We start from the raw sequence: 14,249 nt of genomic DNA, 5'->3' as shown, positions 1-14,249 counted from the left end.
TAAAATCTAATAAAACTGTGTATTTAACCACAGGTTGGTGAAGAGTAACTATATGCTAGATTCCTTGTGTGCCTTAGTTGAGTGGTTCTCAAATATTTTTGCACAATGGCCAGGTATGGTGGCTCACACCTGTAATCCTAGCACTCTGGGAGGCCGAGGCGGGTGGATTACCTAAGATTATGAGTTCAAGACTAGCCTGAGCCAGAGTGAGATCCCGTCTCTAAAAATAGCCAGGTGTTGTGGTGGGCGCCTGTAGGATCCTATCTCAAAAAAAGAAAAAAAAAATTTCTTTTTGCATGTTAAAGTCATCTAGAATTTTTTTTTTCTTGGTGGTGTTTTTTGGAAACAGAGTCTTTGTCATCTTCAGTAGAGTGCTGTGGCATTATAACTCACAGCAACCTCAAACTCTTGGGTTTAAGTGATTATTTTGCCTCAGCTTCCCAAGTAGCTGGGACTACAGGTGCCTGCCACAATACCCGGTTATCTTTTAGAGACTGACCAGCTTCAAAGCTTCACTCTTGCTCAGCCCGGTCTCAAACTCCTGAGCTCAAGCAATACACTAGCCTTGGCCTCCGAGAGTGCTGGAGATTACAGGTGTGAGCCACTATACCTTGGCCAGTCTAGAAGGTTTTAAATATCTCCATGGCCTGGCTGCAACCCAGACCAGTTAAATCAGAATTTTTAGGGGTAGTACCCAAGGCACTGTAATTTTTTTTGGAAGTTCCTCAGTAAAACCATGCCAACAAGAAAGGTGGACAGAGTTCTTGGTGCATATAGTCAGTCAGCAAGGGTTTAAGAAGGGGTTTCAGGTGACAGAGAAGTTCCCATGGAAGAAGCAGAATCCAATAGAGAGAACAGAGGGGCCTCACAGAGGAGAGCCAGGAAAAAGCACTTCCAGCCTAGGAAGTACCTTTCAGAAGAAGCCTAGGACTCTAACCTAGTTTCAGAGAGTATACTCAGAATCTTAAGCATCAAAATCAATCCTTGCCAGGTTCAGTGTGTATTTGGGGCTATAGTTCAGTCAGTCAGAAGGGAAGACAAAAGTTTCAAAGGGGCACACTTAGGGTCCAGGAGTTGAGTGATGACTCTAATTCTGTCTGAGCCACAGTACCACAACTGTTAAAGAGAAAAATATTCAGTGATAATTGTTAAAGCTTTATAAGGCTGACTTTATTCAGGACCTTTGTGATAGGCATAGCACCTTGGCACTAGGATTTTGAAGTGAGGGAAAAGAGATGAGGCTCAATTCCAAATACAGCATGGCAAGTGGAAATTTATAACCAAGGAGCAGGGTTGGGGTTGGTGGATGGAAAATTAACCAAGACGAAACATCAGGAGTTGTGGGGGATTCTGGCTAAATCAACCTAATAGGACTCTTGTTGAAGACAGGCCAGAGTGATCAGACGTCCTTGGGTGATGGTGAGAGATAGGAACTTGATTAAATATCTAGGATGATCAACTATCAAGAGTGGGGCATTCTTGCTACTGGCCTAAGATTCTTCCTAAAACTGGATCTTGCAAGGAAATGCCCAGATAGGCCTATGAGAAGGTTCAGGAGCTTGCCTCAAGTTTGGTCAAATGAAGAATCTTAGTAGACATGAACTTTATGAAGCTTATACTTTTTTCTTCTTGTGCTTTTTTGTTTAAACAGGCTAATAGCTCGTCAGCTTGCTAAAATTCATGCTATCCATGCACACAATGGCTGGATTCCCAAATCTAATCTATGGCTAAAGATGGGAAAATATTTCTCTCTCATTCCCACAGGATTTGCAGATGAAGACATCAATAAAAGGTAAAATTATTATTATATTTGAAATTATGTTTTACATTGCTTTCCTTTATAATTGGGTTTCAAAAGTAAGCAGGTTTGTGTGTAAAATCAGGTCTGGTTTCTCTGCACTGTAGTAAAATAAGCATTGATTCTTTGACTCCCAGAAATAACTGCTTCTGTCTCCATCAATCCTCCAACAAAACCCCCCTACAACAGCAAGGGTGGGGTGGAAGTAGGGGAGAAACAAATAAATATAGGATATTTATTTAGAAATAATTGTAATATAAAGATCACTATAAATGGGTACATTTTTGCATACTATGAGTTGGTCATAGAGACTTAAAAAAATTGTTTTATTCAAAGGTATCTTGATGTCTGTATGGGGATAGTGTAGTATATTAAAGTATGAAAAAGTTTGGGTTGTCTTGACTGTGACTATTTAAATCCCAGATAATGAGACTGAAAATTTACTTACCAAAGCCTTACCCAGCTTTTGTAAAACTTACTCCACAGGTTTAAACCAAGATACTTTATTATATATACATAAAATGTATAGATTAGTATATAGAATCCAAATTTAGTGAGCATATTTTTGTGTAATATTGCTAATGCAAAATTTAGAAATTTTATCTTATCTTTTATATCTAAAGCAGGTGAAGGCTAAATTTTTGTATTTAGGAAGTCTCTTTTAAGAAAAACAGAGGCAAGCCTGACTTATATTTTTTTTTAATAATTCATTGGGAAAAATAGCTATTGAGTTTGATTATTTCAAAAATTAATGTGATTCACTCCGTGTATGTGTTTGTATTTGTAGGTGGTTTGTCAAACTTTGAATTTGAAGGGATGTTATACCCCTTAAATGAGTATGGGCAAACTTCTGGATATTCCAAAAGTTTGAATATCCAGTCCAATTGGCTGGATATTCATGACGCTACACTATAAAAATAGAGAATTCTCTTTTGAAATAGCCATTTTATTGAAAGATTTTGGAGAAAATGATTTAAAAATAATTTAGGTGGATGAAAATAGTGAAGGAAGATATTCTTAGCTTGTTAAGATAATGCAGTGTCGAGAGAGGCAGGTTAAGAGCATAAGACTCTGGAGCCAGACCAACTGAGATCCAATCTTAGTTCTGCCATCAGCATTTCCATTGTATAACCTGGGGCAAGTTTCCTCATTTACAAAATGGAAATAACAAGAGTAGTATATTAACCCTATAGGGTTTTTGTGAAGATTGAATTAATGTATTTAAAGGTCTTAAAACAGTCCCTGGTCGAGTGTAAGTGTTGAATATGTATTAGCTGCTATTTTAAAAATCATTATTATTCAAAGAAAGTTTTGAGTTAATTTCCTAGACTCTTAGGTATACTTTAAATCGTTGAGTTTACTGATTTTGGAAAAAGCTGGAGGTACATAGCATAGAAAATAGACAACCAGGACATAAAAACAATTAAAATATTAAAAACATTTATTTTCATATTTTTGCTTTATTGTACATGGTTATAATTTTCGTGTTTATACTAATTTGAATCCTGTGGTTTCCATTCAACACTGTATGGTAAAAAAAAAAAACAGGCTTTGGATTAGATTATCATGTTTCCAAACAATGTGCTGGCCGGGTCCTGAGGGATCTCAGAGATTTCCTCTGGGCCTCAGTTTTCCAAACCTGCAAAATGGCATCATAAGCCCAGCACTTGATGGGATAATGTGCCTACAGCACTTAGCTCAGGGCTAAGGAGGAACTTAGTGAAACTTTTAACACCTATGAGAATAGCTAAAATAAGAAGAAAGAATAAACAGTGATAACAATAGCAAGTGCTGGGAGAGTGAGAGCAACTGGAGTTCTCATCCAACTGCAGGTAGGATTATGACATTAAACAAAAAGTTAGTGCAGTTTCTTATAAAATTAAACAAACTTGTCATACAACCCAGCAATCCGACTCCTAGGCAGACACATATACCGGGGCTGGCCGGTTTGAACCCAGTCTGGGCCTGCCAAACAATAGTGACATCAACAACAACAACAACAACAACAACAAAAATAGCCAGGCATTGTGGTGGGCGCCTGTAGTCCCAGCTATTTGGGAGGCTGAGGCAAGAGAATCACTTAAGCCCAAGAGTTGGAGGTTGCTGTGAGCTGTGACGCAACGGCACTCTACCAAGATTGACATAGTGAGACTCTGTCTCAAAAAAAAAAAAAAAAAGACTCTATTCACAATTACTCCAACTTGAAAACAACCTTTATATCTCCCAAAAGGTGATGGAGTGATGAATGGATGATGTGTAAATGGACTACTGATCTGGGGGACAGTCGTGCTCAGTGAAAGAAGCCAAATTCATAGGTTACATCTATATGATATGATTTTTTTGGATATGATTCCATTTGATGAACAAATCAATTCAAAAAATAGATCAGAGGGAACCAGGGACTTGGGGGAAGATCACCCACAAAGTGATAGGAGGGAAAATGGGGGGTGATAGAGGGATTTGTACCTTGATGAGGGTGGTAGTTACACAACTGTACGCATTTTTCAAAACTCAGAAAACTCTGCACTAAAAAAAGGTGAGTTTTACTGAATGAAAATTAAATCTTAATTAAAAAAACATATTTCTTAATTATATCTTAATTTGAAGAGTGTCCTTCAGTCTTGCTGATGGCTAAACCTAGGCCAATCCTTCCTCCCCTGAGGCTGCCTGGGGCTTATGGGGGCTGGATTCCGTCTCTGTGGGTACCCACCCTTCCTACCCAACACGAGGAAGGGGGCAGAGCTGCTCCTGGATCGGCTCTGCCACGTCACCAGTGTGGGACTTCCTTCTGCAGCTGCGGAGGGCATGGGAGCAACAGATTTCTGTTACTTCTGCTCAGAGCCCCAGGGCACCCCTCTTCTCTAATGAAATCCCTGAAGAGGAAGGAGGGCATTTGTGCTCACAACCTCAGCGTTAGGGAAGAGCCTGAAGCATGTGTACAATGCACCTGCCTTCAAGACTCAGGAAAAGTTTCCAAGGCCAGCTGGCCACATGTACAAACACAAGGCTCAGCTTCTGGGCTCCCTACCCTCCTTGTCCCCACACTTCATGAGTTATGGAACAGCAACACCAGGCAAGAAGGGCTTCTTGCTAAAGGCTCGAAAACATCTGCTCATGTGCAGGTGCGGACAACAGCACAGGCAGGCGAGTGTGTAGGGTGCCAGGGCAGGACTCCATTGCAGAATCCACAAGGCTGCATGGACATGTCCAGCGCCAGCCTACAGCCCACTGCTATTCCACCCTTGCTGTATTTCAAAAACGTCAGTCAGTGTTTAAAGCTGTACTGCCCAGTGGGGTAGCTGTTAACCATACATACCTAGCCCGTAAGTGCTTGAGCCCCTTAAAGACCATCTCAAGCACTTTTGAGACAGAGTCTCACTGTCACCCTGGGTAGAGTATAAAATACAGCGTGATACCTCATAGCAACCTCAAACTCCTGTGTTCAAATGATCCTCTTGCTTCAGTGTCCCAAGTTGCTAGGACTACAGACACCCACCACAATGTCTGGCTAGTTTTTCTATTTTTAGTAGAGATTGGGTCTTACTCTTGCTCATGTTGGTCTTGAATTTCTTAGCTCAGGCAATCCACTAGCCTCAGCGGCCCAAAGTGCTAGGATTACAGGTGCGACTCAACACGCCCAGCCTGTGTCTTAGTTTGTCTTAATTTTGTTACCTATAGACTGCAGATAAATATAAACATTTAGAATAGTACTTACTAAATGTTGTCTGTTAGCTAAGTATATTACTTCTCCCCCCCACATTTTGTAGTGATTCATTTTTTTAGTTTTCTGCCCTGCATTTTAACTGTTGTTCATTTTCTTTTATTCATTTTTTAAGCTCATTTACAGATTTTCTTTATCCTAACTTTTGGAATAGTTGGTCTATTGTCTTAATTCAGGAGTATGTACAATTAAATGAGAAGAACTTATTCAAAACACATTTAATCCTTAATCAAACTTGAAAAAAACATTAAGATAAACAAGGTTTAACTCTTCTTTTAAAACTAAAAGGTTCCTAAGTGATATCCCAAGCCCTCAGATTCTTCAGAAAGAGATGACTTGGATGAAGGAGATTCTTTCTAACCTGGGCTCACCTGTTGTGCTTTGCCATAATGACCTATTGTGTAAGAATATAATCTACAATGAGAAACAAGGTAGGTTTAACATTAGCAGTAGGTAAAGTTGATTTCTTTTATGTTTTATTGGTCCTTTTATCTTTGTATCTATAAAAATAAATTTAATTCAAATATGAGGATTGAAAACATGAAATGAAGCTTTTAAAGATTTTCTTTTAGGCTGTAAAGTCATGATAACTGTGTTAAGTTAGGAATATATAGTCTGTGTATTTGTATAAAATATGTTTTTTAGAATGGGTATTTTAGCAACAGTTTGTGGTTCATATTGTAATTTTAAATATAAAATAATGAATTGATGTTTATAGAACTTATTTGGTTATTCATAACTTGAAAGTATACCTGCTTGCCATAGAGGTTATTGAAAATCAACAAATTGACATTACACTGCTTTATAAATATGGAAATTTTCTCAGTGTTGGAAGAACAAGAGTATTAGAAATAAATGTGTCTCCAAGTTTCCCATTACTTGTTTACTGTGCTGATTTGTTAGGTATTCTGATTCTAAGCAGAGAGAGTCACAGATGGAGGAAATATTTGTAGTTGCTCAAATTTATATTTGCTAAAGCAGTAATCAAAAAGTTTTGGTTAATAATTTTAACATTTTTGGAGGTTGTAGTAATGCTTTTTAATGGAATGTTTTTTGTGAGTATTCATATCTTGCTTTGTATTCAAATTCTGCATTCATATTTAAGAAACACTTGGTTGTGTTATATCATTAGGTAAAGTGGTTTGAGGTTTGGTTGCTAAACAATAAATGCCTTTCAATATTAAATTGAAATTTAAAAATATAATTTTGGTTGAAGGATTACTATTAATTTAAAAAGTATGTTTGAAATTATGAAGCTATTGCATTTTATAGGAAACTAGCTTTTGAAGATAGTCATTATAGTTGAAAGACCTGATTTTGAATCGTAAGTCTGCTGGTTTGAATATTCTGAAGCCAAATATTCTCATTAACAGGGTCATAAATATATTAAATTATTAGTTATGACCCTTCTTAGAGTGTAAGTTGGGACTATTCTAATACAAAGATTGTTAATATTTAGAGCTGAATTTGAAGAAAACCAACCAAAGGAACACTGTCAAGGGTGGTAGGCTTAAGCACAAATTTTCAAAACCATGTTTGAGTTTTTTTTTTTTAAGAGACAGTCTCACTTTGTCGCCCTTGGTAATGTGCCGTGGTGTCACAGTTCACAGCAACCTCCAGCTGTTGGGCTTAGGCGAGTCTCTTGCCTCAGCCTCCTAAGCAGCTGGGACTACAGGTGCCCACCACAATGCCCAGCTATTTTTTTGTTGCAGTTTGTCTGGGGCCGGGTTCAAACCCACCACCTTTGGTATGTGGGGCCGGGGCCCTACTCACTGAGCCACAGGCGCTGTCCATGTTTGAGTATTTTTACTTTTGATATTTTACAGTGGATTAGAGATTTTAGTTTTCAAAAATATACTGAGCTATTTGTTTTAAAATATCTTGGAATTTTTCTGTGGAATCTTTTTTTTTTTTAAGCTTCAGATATACCCTAGAACATTAAGTACTTGACAGTGTCCTTTAATAGATTATTATCCATTTATTATGTAAAAGTGCCATAGTATATGTGTACTATGTTATGTACTAGTAACCAAATCTCAATGCCATTTGTGAGACAAGAGCATTATTATGCCTTAAAGCAATGTATTAGCTTTTAAGTTTAGTGCAAGACCTAATAACACATTTTATGTAATGGAATTTCAAGTGAGGGACTTCATCTTACATTTGAAGTGGACACTCAGCTTTATTTTTAACTGCAAGTTAATCAAAGAGAATCTATTATTTCCTTTGGAATATAATTTTAAGCCTTCACGCTTTTATTTTTACAATTTTCTTTTGCATATTCATTTCATAGAACAAACTTGTTTATAAAACTAAAAAGAAGGGACCAAAAAAATCAGATTACTTTGTTTTAGGTATTAAAAAATACATTTTCACGTTTTTACTTAAATTGCCTATCTCTGAACTATTGATCAGTCATATGAAAAGTTCCCATTGTTCAAATTAAACCTTTGTACTTCAATTCAAGGGTTCAAGGTTGTCGTTTGTTTTTGCCAAGATTTACCTGAATCATTCTTCTGTGTTTAATTTTTCTTTCCTACACAGAAAACAAATTTTACAGCTCCACAGATGTAACTGTTTTGGTATATTTTTTACAGTTTGACTTTTTTCTTGAAAGTCTGTTTTGCATCATTTGTTTCTTCTTGTCTTTGTGGTTATGTGTGTATGTGTGTTAGATATGGAAATATTCTGTCCCCCCAATCAATGGTTTTATAATGTTTGTTAGGAAGGCTAGTTTGGACCCTGTGGTATTTATTAAAAAAAAAAATTTCTCTGTGATTAGTTGAGGCATTAAGAAAATATGGCTTACTTTAGTTTTCAGTATTATGTTTCAAATTAGGAGCTAATGGTTTTGAGGTAATATAATTGACATATTTGAATGTTAAGTTATAAGTTGAAGATGCCATGCCTCATATTTAAAAATGTACATTATATAAATTTAGTAAATTAATAGGCAAAAATAGGCAAGATTTAGTGAATTTACTATGCAATAAAATGATATATTTGGTCTGTAGCCCATCACTGATATTTTACTTATTGTAGTGATTTTAAAAGGGTTAATTAAAACTAGAGATAATGGACTGTAAAGTTATTTGCATTCTTAACTCATTACCTTGTTATAGCATGTTAAAGCCAAAAGCTGAGTCCTTTTGAAATTGAGATAATTTCCCCATATAATAAATTGCTAAACCGCATATTATATTCACATGTTTGATTTTTTATGTCATCCATGTGACTTTTAGCTCAAGACTTCACTATTGTGTGGGTACTTATGAGAAACAAATAGATAAATACAATATGAAAGCCAGAGGACTGGCCTTGATACCATTGAGCTTAGTATCTATCTGTATAATTTTTCAAGTGTGCAGCTTCTCAGCAAACTTCATAAATTTATACCAGATCATCTTGAAATTTCTGCATAAATCTAAGTTAACCGTAATAACATCAATTTTGTATTTTTTAATTAGATAATTTATAACTAACTCTTAAAGGCTGGTATTTTTTTTTTTCCAGTTTTTGGCCTGGGCTAGGTTTGAACCCTCCACCTCCAATATATGGGGCAGGCGCTCTTCTCCTTTGAGCCACAGGTGCCACCCAAAAGCCAGTATTTTTAAAGCTTAGTTATAACCAAGACAAGTCAGAAAAAATATGTATTTTGGAACCAAGTAAACTTGGGTTTAAATTCCTACCCACTTACAGAAGTAGGTAGTGTCAGAGAAGTCATTTTATCCCGTAACAAGTGTTTATATTTGATTCCTTTTTAAAAAATTGAGATGGGGTCTCACTATGCTGCCCAGGCTGGTCTCAAACTCCTGGGCTTGAGTGATCCTCCCACTTCAGCTTTCTGAGTAGCTAGGATTACAAGCACCATCACCATACCCAGCCTTATATTTGATTCTTGACTTTGCATCAAAAAACAACTAGGGCACTTGGAAAAATTCCAGGCCCCATAAAAAACAATGGAAGAAGAAGATATGATTGGAAATCTGTGCATGTAACAGATTCTGAAGCAGTTCTTATGCTTTTGATCAGCTTAGAACTTTAGTTTTTTTTTTTTTTGTTTTTTGTAACTTATAGGTAATGTCTACTTCAGATGGTTGCTGACAAGATTTTAGATCCTGCATGTAAAATATGTAGCACTGGACTGAATAATTAGCAGCTCTCAATTGTAGCTGTTTTACTAAGATAGGGGTTGGCAAACTTTTCCTGTAAGGGGCTATGTAATATATCTTTTATGCTTTATGGGCCATACTATAGTCTCCATTGCAGCTCTTTAACCCTGTACTATAGCATGAACCCAGCCATAGACAATACATTAATAAATGAGTGTGGCTGTGTTTTAATTAAACTTCATTTCCAAAAGCAGGTGTTGGGCTGGATTTGGCCTGAACAGACATAGTTTGCCAGCCCCTGTATTATATCGATGGCATGCATTTTACAAATTGTATCTGATTCGGAGAGAATAAAAATGGTTACTATAGGTTAGAAGGGTTAACTGTGTACTAGTGAGGGTTCATAGGTATGAGATGACAGTTTGGTTTGTCTTTAAAAACAACCTGTACTTGTTATTTTATGTTAACTTGTGATTAATTTAGAATTAAAAATGTCTGTATGGGTATGTGAATGTGTATGCATACCTGCGTACATATTCATACACACATGCGCACGACGACTGTGAGCACCATGCAGCTTGTAGGCATTTTCGCATGTGAATGTTACAGGAACTGGTAGGCATCACAGGAAGAAATACTGCCTCTACTTGCTCTCACAATGTCAGTTGACAGGACACAGGAGTGTGGGAGAAGAGTGAGCTTCCTTTCTGAAGTTGATGGTAGCTGTCAAGATTTTTGAAAAGTTAGTGCCAGGAATTAGGTGATTGGTAAACAGCGGGCCATTCCTTACCTTCAGAAAATGACATCCTAAAAAGGTAAGAAAAGAATACTTAAATGATATGATAATAGAATTTGAAGTATAATATGAAAGCCAGAAGCTGTGGTTCTTGCTCCAAATATTAAGACTTCATCTTTTAAATTATTCAATTACGAGACTTTAAGTAGAATATGTAATACCAGTTATTGACTAACAGACTTCAAATCCAATGCTTTAATTTCAACTAATTCTTTAACTGCTGACATGTCAATTGCTAAAGCTTTTGAAAGATTGTTGTCCCATGTCTTGATGCTTTGTTAGAATGTTTCTTGGTCTGATGACTTTGGTTGTTTTTCTCCCTGCCCCCTGTTTATTCATAAGATCTCACAGAAATACCTAGTATATAACTTTAAATTTCAGTAATGGCAGTCACTGTTTACCTTCTCTGTAAGCAAAATACAAGAAGTTGATTATACAAATAAAGAAAAGTAAAGCTTTTTTCTGGGAATTATGAAGTAACCAGGTTTTTGTTTTAGAAATTTACACATTACCAACAGAAAATGGGTATGCCACCATTCTTAGTCACTTGAGTGACTCAAATTTTATCAACTCCATAGTTATGAGAAGGCATGATTATAGTTGTAGTTGTTTTAGTGGTGTTTTAAAAACTCAGAAAAATTTTTCTAGATTGATCTTACTTTAAAATTTAAATAAATATAATTTTTTTTGTGTTTGGTAATCTGTATTTTCCAGAGTGAGGTTTTTTATGTTTTTGTTATTTTTTAATTATTCTTTTGTCTTTTTTTTTTTTTTTTATTAAATCATAGCTGTGTCCATTAATGCATTTATGGGGTACAATGTGCTGGTTTTATAGAGTGTGAGTTTTTTTTAATGAAGAGTAATCTTTTCTGTTTTAATTTGTCTTGGACCAGTAATTAACATAAAATAAAATATCCCTAAGTCAGTTAATAAAAACTTAAATGGACTGTAAAAACCTGAACTATTAAGGAAGAATGATCTAAAACAGTTACTAGGTTTCTTGTTTTTTATCTCATGCATTCAGGCCCACTGTGTGTTCAGTAATATACTTAAATAAAACAATTCAGTTTCCCCCCCCACCCCCCCTAGTTTTGGCCAGGGCTGGGTTTGAATCCACTACCCCAGGTATATGGGGCTGTTGCCCTACTCCCTGAGCCACAGGCGTCACCCAGTATACTTAAATAAGAATGTCAGAAATGCCATACTTCTTTTTTCTTTGGTTTTTCATGCTCATTTTGTTTGCTTTTCTCTCTGCAAGTGTGTTGTTGTGTTTCAGCATTCTCTGCAAAATCTCCATTTATTCGTTACCCAATCTCCATTTATTTCTTACCCCTTGAGTACTTCCTGTGTGCTGGTTATTGCTTGATGAAAGATGAAAGGGATCCTACTGCCCTTCCAGGAAGCCATGTGTCATTGGAAGAGTTAGATCCCTAAACAGATACTTAAATTTAGAAAGATGGGTGCTGTGCTGAAGATGTACACAGGTAACCACTGCCCACCAGAGTGAGGAATGCAGAATAAGTTTCCCAGACCAGAACACCTCTGGCTTTTTCTGTATAAGAGAGAAAATATTTTGTTAACATTAGTAGGATTATGGTTACTTTTCTTATTGTTCTCTTTCTACCCACCTAATACTACAAAACAAGGGGAATGACTTAGATTTTCAAGTTCTCATGTTGACTACTTTGCTTTTTCTGTTTATCTTTCAACTAACAACAACAAAATAAAGGAATTGTCTGGACAAATGTATCATGTAATAACTATGTAGACTTAGGTAATAAATTTTTTTTTTTTTTTTTACGTTGAAAGTACTTTTAAAATTGGTAGACTGTTTTTAGTATACTGAGATTTGAACAATTTAAATCAGTAGTGTATAGATTATATTACTGTGGTGAAGATTTGTAAGAAATATAGTAGTAAAAATAAAATGTAGCTTTTGGAAAGTCATAGTTTTATCCATTAATCATATAGTTTATCTAATATGTGTTTGTCATTATGCTAATTATATACAGATAAATGACATTTCTGCGCCTTAAGTAATTGGTTCTTTACTTTTTAGAGGTCAAGAATCCCTTGAGCATCCAGAAGATTGGAATTCCCTCCTTAGAAAGTGCACATACACATAAAATTTTAGGGAGTATTCTCATTGTCTTTCTGTCCTTAAAACTGTAATTAAAAATTTATGTCTTAACAAAATAGTTAATGCCGTATGAACTAGTTAATTATTAATACTGAACATTTTTCTAAAATGGGAAGTATTAGAAATCAGAAGTAAAATTGATGGAAAAAAAAAGGTAGTATATTTTCTATTGATCGGAAAGCATTATAGGTAATTTGATTTTTCTGGCACCCCGAATAAGGGAATTAGGCCTCTTTAATTTTACTTTGTTGCAGAAGATTAAATTTAAGGTTGAGTTCCACTTTGTTTGCAATAGTTTGAAAAAAGAATAGTTAATGCAGATTTTTTTTTAAATTTTTTTCCTTTTAAGCTTTGTGTCTTGTACAATGTGAGTTTGCCAAATTTTCTTCATCTGCTACAGATTAGGTATGCCATTGTTGCTGCCATGTGGCGGCGCACCCCGTGCTTCTTAAACGCACTGACTGGAGGTTTATCGCATCACTTGTTCACATGCACGGAGCCTGGTAACAGCCTCATCTGTATCTTGTTAGCTTCATTTTCTTATTTTTTAAATTTCATTATTTATAAACTCAACATAGCATTTAAAAATAAAGGCTAGTTGTAATGAATTAATGCTACTACAAAAAGTCATTGCTAAAATTTTCATACTGAAACAGATTTTAACTTTTGTTAAAATGAACTATGCTTTAATTAAATTGTATTTACTTTACAAGCAGGCATGTTTTACCTGCCATTTTAACTGTAGTTGCCAAATTCTAAATATAATTTTAAAAATTGAAATTGAAGCTTTTATTTATGTGGCAAACGTAAGCTTCAGGACTGGGCTGTGTATTTTTATTGGCATGTAACAGTTAATATGAGCTCTACAAGAATTTGTTTAAAGAGCTAAAGCAATCAACAGCTGCAATTAAAAAATTATATATTAAAACGATTAGGTTGGCTCACTTGTGCAACTTGGTAAATAATTGTGTATCCTGATTTTCTGAGGGCTAGTGGATAGGTATCTGCTAAGTCCTTATGCTTTAGTGTCTTATGGACAAGCTTTGTATAGAGTATTTATCTTACTTTATTTTCTTCCAAGAAGTAATATTTATTGTAAAGAATTTTTAAAAACACAGAAAAATAAAAGGAAAAAAGTTATTTGTCACCTGCAATAAAAACAGTGGAAAACTTAGTTTTGCTTTATTTCCATTCATCCTTTTTTCTATGCAAATATATATGTTTATTCCCTCCACCCCCATTTGGGCATAGTAAAATGCCTATAGTAATGCCATAGTAAATGCTATAGTAAAATGAGCATTTTTAACCATTTGGATCCAGTGTGTTTACTATTTAGTATTTGCTTTTCATATGACATTTGCAGTTCCTCTAGTCAGTAATTTTGAAAATAAGATTTCTTCACGGCTTCATTTTATTTTATTTTCATGGCTACAAGTATTTTGTCTTGATGTCTTAAGTCTTCATGCTTACTTGCAGTGAATCTTAGAAAAGGAATCTTACTATGTGTTTCTACTTCCCATTCTGCAGTTTAATAAAGTGATTTGGTTAACTGGAAGACTGTAGTATAGTGTCCTGTGAACTCAAGAATATAATACTTGTGGTAGTTGAATTGCCGTGATTTATTGTCACCAACATTTAAAACTCAACTTTATTATAATAATTGTGTTAGATTTTGATAATTG

The 14,249-nt window shown here is 35.3% G+C and overlaps 1 protein-coding gene across 1 annotated transcript in view; it reads left to right on the top strand.

Annotated features, from left to right (window-relative positions):
* Window positions 1–14,249, top strand: part of ETNK1 (ethanolamine kinase 1) — a 59,472-nt gene that overhangs the window by 24,661 nt on the left and 20,562 nt on the right. The window contains exons 3-4 of the mRNA XM_053555755.1: window positions 1,652–1,792; window positions 5,808–5,950. Coding sequence (XP_053411730.1) covers window positions 1,652–1,792; window positions 5,808–5,950 — 284 coding nt within the window. The remainder of the gene's footprint in view (window positions 1–1,651; window positions 1,793–5,807; window positions 5,951–14,249) is intronic.

Source organism: Nycticebus coucang, chromosome 12 (assembly GCF_027406575.1).
Source record: "Nycticebus coucang isolate mNycCou1 chromosome 12, mNycCou1.pri, whole genome shotgun sequence".
In the NCBI taxonomy this organism is placed as follows: domain Eukaryota; kingdom Metazoa; phylum Chordata; class Mammalia; order Primates; family Lorisidae; genus Nycticebus; species Nycticebus coucang.
Note: the sequence above shows the minus strand (reverse complement) of the source record. Positions and strands in the feature narration are given on the sequence as shown.